Source organism: Osmerus mordax, chromosome 1 (assembly GCF_038355195.1).
Source record: "Osmerus mordax isolate fOsmMor3 chromosome 1, fOsmMor3.pri, whole genome shotgun sequence".
NCBI classification, from domain to species: Eukaryota; Metazoa; Chordata; class Actinopteri; order Osmeriformes; family Osmeridae; genus Osmerus; species Osmerus mordax.
This window is the reverse complement of record NC_090050.1, coordinates 25562765-25580264: the sequence shown is the minus strand read 5'-3', so window position 1 is coordinate 25580264 and position 17500 is coordinate 25562765. Positions and strand designations below refer to the sequence as shown.

General features: G+C 50.9%; 1 protein-coding gene across 3 annotated transcripts in view; it reads left to right on the top strand.

Moving 5' to 3' along the window:
- Positions 1-17500, top strand: part of LOC136946464 (membrane-associated guanylate kinase, WW and PDZ domain-containing protein 3) — an 83390-nt gene that overhangs the window by 43230 nt on the left and 22660 nt on the right. For all 3 annotated transcript variants that reach the window (XM_067240818.1, XM_067240811.1, XM_067240827.1), the window contains exons 2-7: positions 1305-1421; positions 3887-4006; positions 9493-9699; positions 14258-14429; positions 14942-15021; positions 17052-17109. In XM_067240818.1, the coding sequence (XP_067096919.1) occupies positions 1305-1421; positions 3887-4006; positions 9493-9699; positions 14258-14429; positions 14942-15021; positions 17052-17109 (754 nt within the window). The remainder of the gene's footprint in view (positions 1-1304; positions 1422-3886; positions 4007-9492; positions 9700-14257; positions 14430-14941; positions 15022-17051; positions 17110-17500) is intronic.

Sequence of the window (17500 nt, the reverse complement as noted above, 5' to 3'; positions counted from 1 at the left end):
AGGGGATGGAGGGAGGGTAGAGGGAGGGGAGGAGGGAGGGTAGATGGAGGGTAGAGGGAGGATGGAGGGGGGATGGAGGGTAGAGGGAGGGTAGAGGGAGGGTAGAGGGAGGATGGAGGGAGGGTTAGAGGGAGGGATGGAGGGAGGGTAGAAGGAGGGTAGAGGGAGGTAGAGGGGATGGAGGGAGGGTAGAGGGAGGGATGGAGGGTAGAAGGAGGGTAGAGGGAGGGTAGAGGGGATGGAGGGAGGGTAGAGGGGATGGAGGGAGGGTTTGTCATGGCTGGTTACTCCATCGCTCCCTGCAGCCTCATGACAGCAGGCAGGCTGTTTGAACCCAGCAGCAGTTATAGCTGCTGACACCATCATAGTTACTCACACTGAGAGAGATGTCTTCAACAGTCTGGAGGGGGAGGGGGAGGGGTAAGAGAGGGAGGGGAGAGGAGGTGCAGTATAATTCCCTTTATTTAGACAGTGATAGTGAAGAGAGAGAGGAAATGTAAGGGAGAGAGAGGGGAGGACAGGAGAGGCTAGGGTAACCAAGGCCCCTGGGGTAAGGTCTTAGCCTACATGGCATGCACTCTGGACCAGTGCTTGACCCAGACATGCTGCATCTGAGAGCACTCACACAACATCACATATATCCTCTCTCTTTTCCTTCTTCCTCATTCTCTCTGTCTCTTTTCATTATCTATCTCTCTCTCTCTCTGTCTCTCTGTCTCTCTCTATCTTTCTCCCTCTCTCTGTCTCTCTCCCTCTCTCTATCTCTCTCCCTCTCTCTGTCTCTCTCCCTCTCTCTGTCTCTCTCCCTCTCTCTCTCAGCAAGACTTCAAGTCTTCTTCTCCAGAACTTTGTGTGAACTGTGTCTGTTCTACTCCAGACCTCTGGGACTAGACCTGCAGTGTTGAGAAGACTTCAGGTTGTCTGGGACAATCTTGACACTCCAGCTGTACTGACTGAATCCTCCTCCCCTCCCCCCCTCCCCCTCCACACCCTCCCCCTCCCCTCTGCACTTCCAGTACTTGATCATCTGCTATACGTACTAATTATTCGCACATGACTTGAGTGTAACTGTGATGTAGACTTCAGGCCTGGAGAGCAGTGACACTGTAGGGACAGGAGTCTGGAACATGTACTGAATCTCTCTGTGCCCCTCTCTCCCCCTTCCCCCCCTCTCTCTCCCCCTTCCCCCCCTCTCTCTCCCTCTCCCCCCTCTCTTTCTCTCCCCCTTTCCCCCCCTCTCTCTCCCTCTCCCCCCCCCTCTCTCTCCCCCCCCCCTCTCTCTCTCCCCCTGCCCCCCTCCTCAGGGAAGGTGTTGAACGCTGACCTGCGTCACTACCTCAGTCTGCAGTTCCAGAAAGGATCTCTAGACCACAAGCTGCAGCAGGTCATCAGAGACAACCTGTACCTGCGCACCATCCCCTGTAAGTACACACACACACCCTGTACCTGCACACCATCCCCTGTAAGAACACACACACACCCCTGTACCTGCACACCATCCCCTGTAAGAACACACACACACCCTGTACCTGCACACCATCTCCTGTAAGTACACACACACACCCTGTACCTGCGCACCATCCCCTGTAAGAACACACACACACCCTGCACCTGCACACCATCCCCTGTAAGAAACACACACCCTGTACCTGCACACCGTCCCCTGTAAGTACACACACACACCCTGTACCTGCGCACCATCCCCTGTAAGAACACACACACACCCTGTACCTGCACACCATCCCCTGTAAGAACACACACACACCCTGTACCTGCACACCATCCCCTGTAAGAACACACACACACCCTGTACCTGCACACCATCTCCTGTAAGTACACACACACACACCCTGTACCTGCGCACCATCCCCTGTAAGAACACACACCCTGTACCTGCACGCCATCCCCTGTAAGAACACACACACACCCTGTACCTGCACACCATCCCCTGTAAGAACACACACACACACCCTGTACCTGCACACCATCCCCTGTAAGTACACACACACACCCTGTACCTGCGCACCATCCCCTGTAAGAACACACACACACCCTGTACCTGCACACCATCCCCTGTAAGAACACACACCCTGTACCTGCACACCATCCCCTGTAAGAACACACACACACCCTGTACCTGCGCACCATCCCCTGTAAGAACACACACACACCCTGTACCTGCACACCATCCCCTGTAAGAACACACACACACCCTGTACCTGCACACCATCCCCTGTAAGAACACACACACACCCCTGTACTCGGGTAGTCATACAGAGTCGGATGCTGACAAGCACATGCGTTCAATTATTTTATTTTTTTTACCAGTCGCTGGTGGCCCTGAAAAGTCGCGAGATTCGATTTTAGCCTTGTAGATGACATCGTTTGCAGAAATTTGTGTTTTGGAGTTTGAGATGTATATTTACGTTTTGTGCTTGTAGCGCGACCAACATTTTAAGGACCTCAGGTGTGTTGAATCCACTATTTCTACTTCTTATGAATGATGTTCAAGACAAGATTTATATATTTGAGCTATACTGTTAAGTCCTCTGCTGAGTTAGCTTCATGTCTCCACTAAGTCCACACATGTTCTGCCTTCAGGCCTACACAGTCTCCACTCATGTTCTGCCTTCAGGCCTACACAGTCTCCACACATGTTCTGCCTTCAGGCCTACACAGTCTCCACACATGTTCTGCCTTCAGGCCTACACAGTCTCCACTCATGTTCTGCCTTCAGGCCTACACAGTCTCCACACATGTTCTGCCTTCAGGCCTACACAGTCTCCACTCTCTGCCTTCAGGCCTACACAGTCTCCACACATGTTCTGCCTTCAGGCCTACATGCATTGTGATTGTATTCATGTTCTGTTGTTGTCATAAGTAGGCCACAGCCTTAGATATTGTAGGTGACAAGTACCGTGGTATCAAGTACCGTGAAATGTCACTGGTATCGGTACGGAGACTGAAATGTTGGTCAGACACTTCTCTCCTCCTCTGGCTGCAGTCTCAGGTCATGTCCACCGTTTCAAGTCTGACATTTTATTTAAACTGCTTACCTCTCATGTATAGTACGTCATATATATCTCTCTCGTTTGTCCTCCAGAGAGGGAGAGAGGGATGTAGGGGAGGGTCCTGTCCTCGTTTGTCCTCCAGAGAGGGAGAGAGGGATGTAGGGGAGGGTCCTGGCTGAGAGCTGGCTAACAGTGCGTGTCGAGCAGTGCGTGTTCTCTGGAGGAGGGTACAAAGACCTGCAGCTGGCTCTTAAGATCTGCACCGAGGACAAAGAGGAGGAGAGAGACCCCCGGGTCACACTCAGTCCCAGCAGAACTTCCTCTCCCTGAAGAGACACTTTGCTTAGTCTCTCCCTGAGTGCTCTCTCTCCATCTCTCTGTTTCATCCTCTTTCTCTAACCCTCCCTCCCTCTTTCACACACTCTCTCCCGCTCCATCTTTCTCTCTCTGTGTGTGACTAGGCAGGGAGCCATTGTGTTCCTGTAGAAAGCTTGAACACATCCAATTAACTGCTGACTGTATTCTGCCTGTGTACCACCCTACAACAAGGATCCCTCCCCCAACCTCCTGTTTGAAAACACATGTAACTGAACCATGTTATTGGAAACGAGTTGATTGGGGTAAAAGAAAGGAAGGTTTGAAAGACAGTTGAGAGAGAGAGAGCTGTCTCTGAGCCCGGTTCATCCTCATTAGACTTTGTCTTGATGCTATATACTGCACTGTTCTCTCTCCCTAAGAACTGCAGCACAGCAGCTGCATGGGAAGATGCTCTCCTGATGTCGACAAGGCAGGGGAGGGCATGTTTTCTGAGGACATGATTTAGTAATTGATATGTTTCAACACAAACAAACTAAAGAGGGTAAACTGTGTGTCAGGTACCACCAGGCTGCCCAGGGATGGGGAGGCGCCGGGGGTGGACTACAGCTTCATCAGTGTGGGAGACTTCAGGATCCTGGAGGAGAGCGGACTGCTTCTGGAGAGTGGAACCTACGATGGTGAGAGCTGTGTGTGTCTGTCTATGTTTCTGTGTGTCTCTGTGTGTGCGTGTGTGTCTCTGTGTGTGCGTGTGTGTCTCTGTGTGTGCGTGTGTGTCTCTGTGTGTGTGGGTCTGTCTGTCTGTGCGCCCGTGTGTGTGTGGTTGTTGGTTTATTTGTGCTACAGTAAAAAAAACAGTGTGGCTGTTTGCTTTGGTCAGTCTGTTGCACACACACACATTTACACTCACACAGACAAAGCAACACACACACATTAACACTCACACAGAAAAGCAACACACACACACATTAACACTCACACAGACAAAGCAACACACACACACATTAACATTCCGTCCAGCTGTTATGATGTTCTGCCTGGGCTGCAGTAAGAACACTTTCTGAGTGATTCACTGAAGAGGACAGGAAGAGAGAGAGAGGAGGGAGAGAGAGGAGGGAGAGAGAGGAGAGAGAGAAAGAAGGGAGGGAGGGGCAGAGGAAGCAGTGCTCTCACTAACAGAGCTTGGTTGGTGTCTGCATCTGCAACTATGCTTGCATGCGTGTGTGTGTGTGTGTGGTTGTGCATCCGTGTGTGTGTGTGGGGGGTGCATGTGTGTCTGTGTTTAGATGTACGTGTAGGTCTGTGTGTGTGTCTGTGTGCGTGCCTCCCAGGTCTGATGTGCAGCTGGCAGGCTCTCTGGAGGGCAATGTGAACCTGTGTTCTGTTCTGAGGACAGGATCTCAGAGTCAGCAGTACAGAGTTGTCTCCCCCTCCGCTCTCCTCCCCTCCTCTCCCCCTCCGCTCTCCTCCCCTCCTCTCCCCCTCCGCTCTCCTCCCCTCCTCTCCCCCTCCGCTCTCCCCTTCCGCTCTCCTCCTCTCCCCTCCTCTCCCCTCCCCTCCTCTCCCCTCCTCCTCTTCTCCTCTCTTCTCTTCTCCCCTCCCCTCCCCTCCAGAGAGGAGCTCTCTGCTGTCAGATGAGCAGAGGAGCTCTCTGCTGTCAGATGAGCAGAGGAACTCTCTGCTGTCAGATGAGCAGAGGAGCTCTCTGCTGTCAGATGAGCAGAGGAGCTCTCTGCTGTCAGATGAGCAGAGGAGCTCTCTGCTGTCAGATGAGCAGAGGAGCTCTCTGCTGTCAGATGAGCAGAGGAACTCTCTGCTGTCAGATGAGCAGAGGAGCTCTCTGCTGTCAGATGAGCAGAGGAGCTCTCTGCTGTCAGATGAGCAGAGGAGCTCTCTGCTGTCAGATGAGCAGAGGAGCTCTCTGCTGTCAGATGAGCAGAGGAGCTCTCTGCTGTCAGATGAGCAGAGGAGCTCTGCTGTCAGGGGAGCAGAAGCACAACTCCAGCACCTCTTCTGGGAGGACGTGTTAACATCGCTGCTCCCTCCTGGATGACACCCTGCTGCTCCCTCCAGGGCCCTCGGTTAATCATCATTGTTCACTAACAGCTATTAGAACAGGCTAATCGAGTGGAAAATCACCGTTGGTTCCTATTAAACATTTGCTAACAGTGTTTGCGTGTGTGTACGCCTGGATGGGCTTCTGACAGGAACGAGCATGAAGCTAGCCCCACCTCACTCACACACACTTACACACACACACACCTACACACACACACATACCTACACACACACACATACCTACACACACACATACCTACACACACACATACCTACACACAAACCTCCACAAACACACATACCTACGCACACACACATACTCACAAAAAACAAACATACACACACTCATCTACACACACGCACACACTCACACATACCTACACACTCACTTCTGTTATCTAGGCCCATACCCAGGCCAACTCCCAGAGCCTGACACATATATACATATATAGACCCCAGGACCAGACCCAGGTCCCAGTGCCCCGAGTCTAGCAGACAACCATCTGTCCTGTCTGAGCCCTGGGTCAGGAGAACAGGCCCAGAGAGAGAGAGCCGGTCTGGGGCCCTGGGTAAGGAGAAGAGAGACTGAATAGTGGGAGTACACTGCCACTGCCCCTTTAAAGGTGACATGACATGAAAACTTCACTTTAGGAGGTTATTTAACATTACAGTTCCCCTAGCCTGCCTTTGGTCCCCCAGTGGCTAGAATTTTCGATCGGTGTAAACCAAGCCCTGGGTGTTCTTCTCCGCCTTTCAGAAAATGAAAGCTCAATTGCTCTGTTTGAAAATCTCCTCTTTGTGACGTCACAAGGAGGAAGGTTACCTCCCTTCTCTCTGCTTTGCCCGCCCAGAGAATCTGGCCCGCCCATAAGAAACTGAGCTACGACCGTGCAAGTGTTTTATCCTCGAGAGACATCATGGCTTGCAAACGAACGAAGCATTACATTTGCTCAGTTTGGATGTACAAAGGAAAACTAAAATCTTTTTACAGTTCCTTCATCCGAGCCTCTGAAGACCCAGTATCTTAATTTTATTTTCTCTGGAAATGCGCCTACACAACTTCTGTTGTAGGCGCATTTGTTTTGTATGTCTGCGCCAAACACTTCAGCCACGACTGTTTCCTCAACTTGAGCTAATACAAAACTGGCCTTGTTGAAATTAAATTCTGGATCAGTACTAACTCTCCTTCGTCCAGCTACTAACCTCGGACAAGTAAGTTAACTAACGCTATATCATTTTGTAGCTTTACTGTATATGGTTACCTAGCTTGCTACCCTTAGAATGTGGCTGTAACATTAGCTCTGCAGCTAACAGCTGAGTTACTGTCGCTAATGGAAAGGTAGATAGCATCAAGTATGTGTGTGAATACACATGCTGTAACGTGAGTGTTGTACACTTTGTTATTTGGATAACCGTTCTGCTGTTGGTGTTATGGTGCGCGCGATATCCGCCTTTCCCCTCATTGAAATGACTGAGTGTGTACCTCTGCAAACCAGGGTTATCAGATGAGAATGGGCAAATTCGAGGCATCTTACAGCAACGGGGCTACAGCCATTGCGATACATCCATTGTAAACATTAGCGCATGGTGCCGCCCCTCCGCTCCTCATTAGCATTTCAAGCTACAGACACCAAAACAGCACGTTCTGAGGAAAGCTCATTGTGGGACTGCTCGTAATGGCTGTAATTCTGCACCAAGGCTGAATTTCGGGAAAGAGACTTCTGATACAGTATTAGGGGACCACTAAGGCCTATATAAAAGCATCCAAAAACAGCATGTCATGGGACCTTTAAATAAATAAAATTCTAATTCATGATGGACGATCAAGTGCTGTTTGCTTACGAACTTGTCGCAATAGAATGTAAACTTTTTGCATTACAATTCGCATGAACCAGTGCACTGTAATTGGTTATTTTGTGTCTTGGGCTACGCCTGTGTTAAACTCTCTCCAATCGGCAGATTCATAATACAACCAGAACTCAACTAAACTTAGTCTCCGTTAGGGAAGAGACGGACTAAAACACTTTCTTCAACAATATTATTGCAGTATGTCAATAAAGGCAAATATTTAATTAAAATGTTGCCTACTGTTTGGTCCGGATTTGAACATTAGCGAAACTGAAGATGTCAGAATAAACACAAAACACAGGTCAATGTTGTTGTGTGTGAGTCTGACCAATCATGTAATAGCTGTGTCACCATCAGAGCTCCTGCAGTTGCTCTGGAGAAGATGCACTGGCTGACCCAGCCGGCTGCTCTCGAATCGCTCTCACTTTGATGTCACACGTCACAGTGATGTGGCGTCGGCGCCATCTCAGATCGGACAAAAATTTGAACCGGCATGCACTGCTTCAAGTCAGCCGCCAAGCGGAGCCGCATGAAGTCGAACACACCCGATGTCGACCACAGCTAATGAATGAATTAAACAAAATTTCTTGAAATAAGATTCCTTCATTTTGCTGAACCAGATTCAAAGAATAGAGTCAGTAAAATGATAAAAAATGTACAATCACTATTTCCAATTTGAGATGTTAAAACAAGACAATCACTATTTCCAATTTGAGATGTTAAAACAAGACGAAAAGGAAGAATAGCTGTTTATCTGAAGAACGTGAAGAACGTACCCGTGTTCTTGAGAAGAACGCGAAGAACGTACCTGTGTTCTTGAGAAGAACGCTAAAGACCGTAACTGAATCTTGAGAAGAGCTAAGAACGTAGTGTGTTCTTGAGAAGAACGTTCTTGCCAAGCGTCTTGAGAGAACGGTCTTGCAAGACCGTGAGGACGGAGAGTGATTCTTGCAATGACTTCTGTGAAATCAGTTAGCCTCTTCGGGGAGGCGTTAGCCTCGTCGGGAAGCGTTAGCCTCGTCGGGGAGGCGTTAGCCTCGTCGGGAAGCGTTAGCCTCGTCGAGAGGCGTTAGCCTCTTCGGGGAGGCGTTAGCCTCGTCGGGAAGCGTTAGCCTCGTCGGGGAGGCGTTAGCCTCGTCGGGGAAGCGTTAGCCTCGTCGGGGAAGCGTTAGCCTCGTCGGGGAAGCGTTAGCCTCTTCGGGGAAGCGTTAGCCTCGTCGGGAGGCGTTAGCCTCGTCGGGAAAGCGTTAGCCTCTTCGGGGAAGCGTTAGCCCTGTCTGGGAAGCGTTAGCCTCGTCGGGGAAGCGTTAGCCTCGTCGGGGAAGCGTTAGCCTCGTCGGGGAAGCGTTAGCCTCTTCGGGGAAGCGTTAGCCTCGTCGGGAGGCGTTAGCCTCGTCGGGAAAGCGTTAGCCTCTTCGGGGAAGCGTTAGCCCTGTCTGGGAAGCGTTAGCCTCGTCGGGAAGCGTTAGCCCCAGAGGCTTGTAATATCACAGTCCCATTTACCAAGTTGGCTCAAATGAAAACGAGATCAAGTTTATAGGGAGTAATTAATTTGCTGGAAAGCTCTATATTTCCCTGTGGCATCTATCCTTATTCTTTAATTAAGCTTCTTATGAGTTATGCTTGAACTGAATCTGCTCTGTGGATTCCATTTTTTTCTAAAGCAAAATAAATAATTGACCTTAAAAATGAAAAATTGCCAAAACATAATTTGATAGCGCTGCATAAACGCGTCAGATGACAATATTTTTAGCAAATAAATACACATTAGCTTTGGTCTAGCATGCAAATTAGTCTGCACATAATTCATCGCCCTAATGAAGGTTGAATAATTACTTTTTCGATGCATAAATTGAGTCAGTCAAGGATTGATCAGCCCCAGAATTAAATGAGCAAATTATTTAATAAAGTTCTCCCTCCTCCCCAACCTCCCCCCCCCCCCTCCCCCTCCTTGCTATTACCTCTGTACCACAAGGTTTTGCTTCATCCTGAAGCTTCTCACTGATTGTTAAATGCTGTGTTCAATGATCAGTGTAATTGGCTGCTGCTGGGTGATTTTGTATGTGTGTGTGTGTGTGTATGTGTGTGTGGGGGGGGGGGGGGGGCGTCAGTACAGTGGTGTCGTTTGTTCTCCCGGGTTCTCCAGGTGGAGGTGAACATGTACTTGTCAGCTAACCATCTGCTCTCTCTCCTCCCCCCATCTCTCTCCCTCCCCCCCATCTCTCTCTTCCTTCTCCCTCCCTCACCCCCCCTCCCCCAGGTAACTACTACGGGACGCCCAAGCCCCCTGCTGAGCCGGTGCTGCTGCAGCCGGATCTGGTGGACCAGGTTCTGTTTGACGAGGACTTCGGGGGGGAGGTGCAGAGGAAGCGCACCACCTCCGTCAGCAAGATGGACAGGAAGGACAGCGTCGTCCCCGAGGAAGAGGACGAGGACGAGAGACCCCCACTGGCTAACGGCCTGCCTGGTCAGTCACACACACACACACGCAGACAGACACACAGACAAACACACACAATCAACAAAATCCCTCTGGGTGTAACCACAGCAACTAGAGGCCCTGTGCTTCCAAAACACACAACTCGCTCAATATAAAACTTACTCTTCTGTATCACTGGTCACCTTGAAGCTGGAAGGACAGTCTGTGTGTGCTCGCGTGATCAATCACAACTTGCCCTCTCTCCAAGGTACTTCCCTGTCCTGGATATTTTCAAGGACGTGGGTCCTCACCAGACCTGGAGACGATTAGCCCCCATCTTTCTCCTCCCCCTCCCTGTCCGACCTCAGTTCTCCTCAGGGCTCTGACGTGTTAACAAGACTGCAGCCGTGACAGCACCCGTACACATTTGAAAAGTGTGTGTGTTTGTGTGAGTGAGTGAGTGAGTGAGTGTGTGTGTCTGTGCTCAGCCATGTGTTTATTGTCAGACTAGCAATCCACCACACTTGGATGTCAGACGACCTACAGAAAACTTCCAGAACTTTTTCACTGTCTGAAGTGGATGAAGTGTAACCCACCTGAATGTGCAGTTTTGATTTTCTGAATGTCAGACAGACTGCAGTTCCTTCCTCCCCTTTCCCTTCCCCCTCTCCCCCCCCCCCCTCCCTCCCCCCCCCCCTCCCCCCCATAGATATCTATATCTGGTGATGTGACTCCTCATCCTGCAACACACACCAGCCTGCCTCCTCCAACACACACCAGCCTGCCTCCTGCACCACACCCCAGCCTGCCTCCTGCAACACACACCAGCCTGCCTCCTCCAACACACACCAGCCTGCCTCCTCCAACACACACCAGCCTGCCTCCTGCAACACACACCAGCCTGCCTCCTGCAACACACACCAGCCTGCCTCCTCCAACACACACCAGCCTGCCTCCTGCAACACACACCAGCCTGCCTCCTCCAACACACACCAGCCTGCCTCCTCCAACACACACCAGCCTGCCTCCTGCAACACACACCAGCCTGCCTCCTCCAACACACACCAGCCTGCCTCCTGCAACACACACCAGCCTGCCTCCTCCAACACACACCAGCCTGCCTCCTGCAACACACACCAGCCTGCCTCCTGCAACACACACCAGCCTGCCTCCTGCAACACACACCAGCCTGCCTCCTCCAACACACACCAGCCTGCCTCCTGCAACACACACCAGCCTGCCTCCTGCAACACACACCAGCCTGCCTCCTGCAACACACACCAGCCTGCCTCCTGCAACACACACCAGCCTGCCTCCTGCAACACACACCAGCCTGCCTCCTGCAACACACACCAGCCTGCCTCCTGCAACACACACCAGCCTGCCTCCTGCAACACACACCAGCCTGCCTCCTCCAACACACACCAGCCTGCCTCCTCCAACACACACCAGCCTGCCTCCTGCAACACACACCAGCCTGCCTCCTGCAACACACACCAGCCTGCCTCCTCCAACACACACCAGCCTGCCTCCTCCAACACACACCAGCCTGCCAAATCACATTCTAATCATCACAACCCAGTTTGGTTTCAAGAGCCTCTGTTTTCTGGGTCTGTTTAGCGAGGCCTCCCAGCCTGCAGGCTGTGAGCCTCACGCCATGCTCTCACTACGCTGACATTTTACGGAGCCAATGCCAAATAGTTTCTCCACATACTGACAGCCTGCTGTGCAGCAGTGTGGATGCATCCAGCTTTTCATTTGATGTGTGTAGAAATGAACCGCACAATCAGTAAAATACCCAGCTGAGAGCACGTGTGTTTTAGCACGAGGCTGTGTCATCTCTCATGCTGTTTGGTGATGTCAGCATAGCACATAGAAGTTAGCTTAGCAGATGTTAGCATAGCATATGTTAGCATAGCATAGTGTGGGTGTGTGTGGTACTGTTACCCAGAGTTCTCTGAGGGCCTCATGTACTAACGCTTTTGCGCCCACTTCAGGCGTATTTGTTTCGCAACGTGTGCTTAAAAGCATGGCGAGGTATGTACAAACATGCCGCATTGAGGTAAAAGCGCAGACTGCCTGTCGCAGGAACTGATAATGGCAAATTGCGCTTTTACCGTGTCATGCATATGGATTCACGGGAGGGTCAAGGGGAAAGTGGGAGTTTCCCATAAAGAGATGGGAGGGGATGTGTAAAGTGCGCCTAATTATGTATTCCACGGTATGTACAAAAACCGCCCGTGAAAGCGCCCCTCTAGTTAGCGGTGAAAATTCTGCGCCTCTTAACCCTTGTGTTATCTTCGGGTCATTGTGACCCACCGTCGTATTGCGACAACTTTACCGCATACAAAAACAAAGTGAAGCATTTTCTTTTAACCGTTGGGCTGTCTCAGACCCCCCACATTGCGAAGGTTAAAAGAAAATTATTTTTATTTGTTTTTGTATTGGGTAAAATTGGGTAAACACAACGATGGTTCGTTATGAACCTTTGGGTCATGTGACCCGAAGGCAGCACGAGGGTTAAAAGCAGGTGTAAACCAGGATGCGGGGTTCCTCGCATATGCTTCCTGGTGAAATGGCAGCAGGCCGAGCAAGACGAAGACATATGCAACGAGCTGAAAGGATTTTTGCCACAAGGATCACACTTTTTCAGTTGAGTGAACACAAAATCATTACACGTTACAGATTAAGCAGCCATGCAATATTACAGTTTTTGTGTCGGTGTGGAATTCCGGCCTTGTATAATATTCAAATTCGCTGTTACCTCATGAACAAGCACATCAACTTCGTTATCACCAAATCTCTGTTTTTGCTGTTTTGACTTTGGTGGCTGATCCATGATAGAAAGAGAGAAGGAGACCCATTCAATCGCGCGTTTAAATGCTCGCAATGTACGGTATAGTGAGCGGAGAAAGGCGCTGATTACCCGATGAACTGCAGGGTTGGTAAATACGACGTAAACGGAAGTATCATAGCGTGCGCTTTCTGCGGGTTGGCCATGGCGCTGATAACACTACGTTTACAAATGTACGTACATGAGGGCCTGAGTGTCTAAATGGGAGTGTTCAGAATCCACGTGTGGAGACACACACACACACACACACAAGGCACACACACACACAGGGCACACACACACAGGGCACACACACACAGGGCACACACACACACACACAGGGCACACACACACACACACACACAAGGCACACACACACACAGGGCACACACACACACAAGGCACACACACACACACAGGGCACACATGGCACATGCACGTCACACACAGGGCACACACACACAGGGCACACACACACACAGGGCACACACAGGGCACACGCACACAGGGCACACACACACAGGGCACACACACAGGGCACACACACAGGGCACACACACAGGGCACATGCACGTCACACACAGGGCACACACACACAGGGCACACACACACAGGGCACACACACACAGGGCACACACACACAGGGCACATGCACGTCACACACAGGGCACACACACACACAGGGCACACACACACACAGGGCACACACACAGGGCACACACACACAGGGCACACACACACACAGGGCACACACACACACAGGGCACACACACACACAGGGCACACACACACAGGGCACACACACAGGGCACACACACAGGGCACACACACACAGGGCACACACACACACAGGGCACGTCACACACAGGGCACACACACACACAGGGCACACACACACACAGGGCACACACACACACAGGGCACGTCACACACAGGGCACACACACACACAGGGCACGTCACACACAGGGCACACACACACAGGGCACGTCACACACAGGGCATATGCAAATAAATAACTCTCCCCTGACAAACACGATCAACACATCTACACACACAACCACCTACAAACACACACTGATACTCAGACCATCTCTTACATGCAAATCCTGTAGCCCCCCCCCCCCCCCCCCCCCAGCAGGAGGCTGGAGGGGAGCATGCAGACTAACCTTCTGCTCTCTGTCTCTATCCATCTATCTCTCTTTCTATCTCTTCCTCCTTCCCTCTCTTTCTGTCTCTCCACCCCTCCCTCTCGTTCTCTCTCCTTCCACCCTTCCCTCTCTTTCTGTCTCTCCACCCCTCCCTCTCGTTCTCTCTCCTTCCACCCTTCCCTCTCTTTCTGTCTCTCCACCCCTCCCTCTCGTTCTCTCTCCTTCCACCCTTCCCTCTCTTTCTGTCTCTCCACCCCTCCCTCTCGTTCTCTCTCCTTCCACCCTTCCCTCTCTTTCTGTCTCTCCACCCCTCCCTCTCGTTCTCTCTCCTTCCACCCTTCCCTCTCTTTCTGTCTCTCCACCCCTCCCTCTCGTTCTCTCTCCTTCCACCCTTCCCTCTCTTTCTGTCTCTCCACCCCTCCCTCTCGTTCTCTCTCCTTCCACCCTTCCCTCTCTTTCTGTCTCTCCACCCCTCCCTCTCGTTCTCTCTCCTTCCACCCTTCCCTCTCTTTCTGTCTCTCCACCCCTCCCTCTCGTTCTCTCTCCTTCCACCCTTCCCTCTCTTTCTGTCTCTCCACCCCTCCCTCTCGTTCTGTCTGTCCTCCCCCCCTCCTCCTCTGTAGATCTCAAAGCGGGCTCGTCGGGGTGGAGGAAGGCTGCTCCCAGCTACACTCAGTCCAGCGGAGGAATGGAGGTCCGTGTGTGGAGCTCTTTACCCAGAGACGACAGCCTGGAGCCCCTGCCGCTCAACTGGGAGATGGCCTACACTGAGACTGGCATGGTGTACTTCATAGAGTAAGTTCTGTTTACAGACTGGCTACTTCATAGACACTTGTAACTATGGCTTCTGTACTGTAACTCTCCTCCCCTCCACCTCTCCTCCACCTCTCCTCCCCTCCACCTCTCCTCCCCTCCCCCTCGCCTTCCATCCACCTCTCCTCCCCTCCACCTCTCCTCCACCTCTCCTCCCCTCTCCTCTCCTCCCCTCCCCCTCTCCTTCCCTCCAACTCTCCTCCACCTCCCCTCCACCTCTACTCCACCTCTCCTCCACCTCCCCTCCCCCTCTCCTCCCCTCCCCCTCTCCTTCCCTTCACCTCTCCTCCCCTTTCCTCCACCTCTCCTACCCTCCACCTCTCCTCCCCTCCCCCTCTCCTTCCCTCCACCTCTCCTCCCCTCCCCCTCTCCTTCCCTCCATCTCTCCTCCCATCCACCTCTCCTCCCCTCTCCCCCCCTCCACCTCTCCTCCCCTCTCCTCCACCTCTCCTCCCCTCTCCTCCACCTCTCCTCCACTCTCCTCTCCTCTGCAGTCATAACAGTAAGACCACCACATGGCTGGATCCTCGTCTGGCCAAGAAGGCCAAGCCCCCTGAGAAGTGTGAGGATGGAGGTAGGCCTTCCACACACACATACCACACACACACACACATACAGTACCACACGCACACAATGCAGAAGCACTTCACACATATGGGATTACCTCATGCACCTGCTCTCCTCTGCTCCAGCATTCAGGTCATAACTTCACACATCACACACACAACACACACTTACTCACAAACACACCACACACATGCACCTCTCATCACTTACTCACAAACACACCACACACATGCACCTCTCATCACTTACTCACAAACACACCCCACACATGCACCTCTCATCACTTACTCACAAACACACCACACACATGCACCTCTCATCACTTACTCACAAACACACCCCACACATGCACCTCTCATCACTTACTCACAAACACACCCCACACATGCACCTCTCATCACTTACTCACACACACACCACACACATGCACCTCTCATCACTTACTCACAAACACACCACACACATGCACCTCTCATCACTTACTCACAAACACACCACACACATGCACCTCTCATCACTTACTCACAAACACACCCCACACATGCACCTCTCATCACTTACTCACAAACACACCCCACACATGCACCTCTCATCACTTACTCACAAACACACCCCACACATGCACCTCTCATCACTTACTCACAAACACACCCCACACATGCACCTCTCATCACTTACTCACAAACACACCACACACATGCACCTCTCATCACTTACTCACAAACACACCACACACATGCACCTCTCATCACTTACTCACAAACACACCCCACACATGCACCTCTCATCACTTACTCACAAACACACCACACACATGCACCTCTCATCACTTACTCACACACACACCCCACACATGCACCTCTCATCACTTACTCACAAACACACCACACACATGCACCTCTCATCACTTACTCACAAACACACCCCACACATGCACCTCTCATCACTTACTCACACACACACCACACACATGCACCTCTCATCACTTACTCACAAACACACCCCACACATGCACCTCTCATCACTTACTCACAAACACACCCCACACATGCACCTCTCATCACTTACTCACAAACACACCCCACACATGCACCTCTCATCACTTACTCACAAACACACCCCACACATGCACCTCTCATCACTTACTCACAAACACACCACACACATGCACCTCTCATCACTTACTCACAAACACACCCCACACATGCACCTCTCATCACTTACTCACAAACACACCCCACACATGCACCTCTCATCACTTATTCATGGTCCTGTGTGCACACATGCTTGAAATGACACAATGCGTAATACATGTTCCGGGGTCCCAGACGTGTGAGCCTACAGCCCTGTATTAGCATGTCCAGAGAGTGTGAGTGAGTGTTTTAGCATGTGTTTTTTACTGTGTGTTAGTGCTTTAGCATGTGTGTGTTAGAGCCCGACCGATATATCGGCCAATTTTGGGCATTTTCCAAACTATCGGTATCGGCATTTATAATGGCCGATAAATGAATATCTTTTTTTTGTTGTGTGTGTGTGTGTTTTTGTACTGTAAGGACTTTAAGTTTCATGTCTTAAGTTAGTATTTTTATACATTTTATTTATCAGAAACTGCATTAACATATTATTTTAGTGAGGAAACAATAACAGGAGTCAGATGGCTGAGCAGTTAGGGAATCGGGCTATTAATCAGAAGGTTGCCGGTTCGATTCCCGGCCATGTCGATGACGTTGTGTCCTTGGGCAAGGTACTTAACCCTACTTGCCTCGGGGAATGTCCCTGTACTTAGTCGCTCTGGATAAGAACTTCTGCTAAAAGTGACTAAATGTAAATTACAAATAACTACTGTTAGGGAAATAAGTTTGTTTTGTTACGCGTTTCTGGATTTTTAAAATATTTTTTTATATCGGCCGATATTGGAATATCGGATTTTTAAATCACCAAATATTTGTAGCGGTATCGGCCTTAAAAATCATTTATCGGTCGGGCTCTAGTGTGTGTGTGTGAGAGAGAACAGTAAGTGACTTCCTCTGTCCACAGAGCTGCCCTACGGCTGGGAGGAGATAGACGACCCTCAGTACGGTACCTACTACGTGGAGTAAGTAAACACACACACACACACTCACACACTGTCACAAGGACGTAGTAGGCGTAACACACACACTCTCACACACACAGACCAACAGCAGGGAGATAAAAGACCAAATTGTAGTAATCAGGGATCCTAATGGTTGCCATCTAGATAAATCGACAGCAAGTTAAAAAAGGATGTGCTGCCTTGGGCTGCAAATGAAGCCCCCTCCACCCCCCCTCCCGGTGTGTGTGTTTGTGTGTGTGTGTGTGTGTGTAGTGTGTTTGTGTGTGTTTGTGTGTGTGTAGTGTGTTTGTGTGTGTTTGTGTGTGTGTAGTGTGTTTGTGTGTGTAGTGTGTGTTTGTGTGTGTTTGTGTGTGTTTGTGTGTGTTTGTGTGTGTGTAGTGTGTTTGTGTGT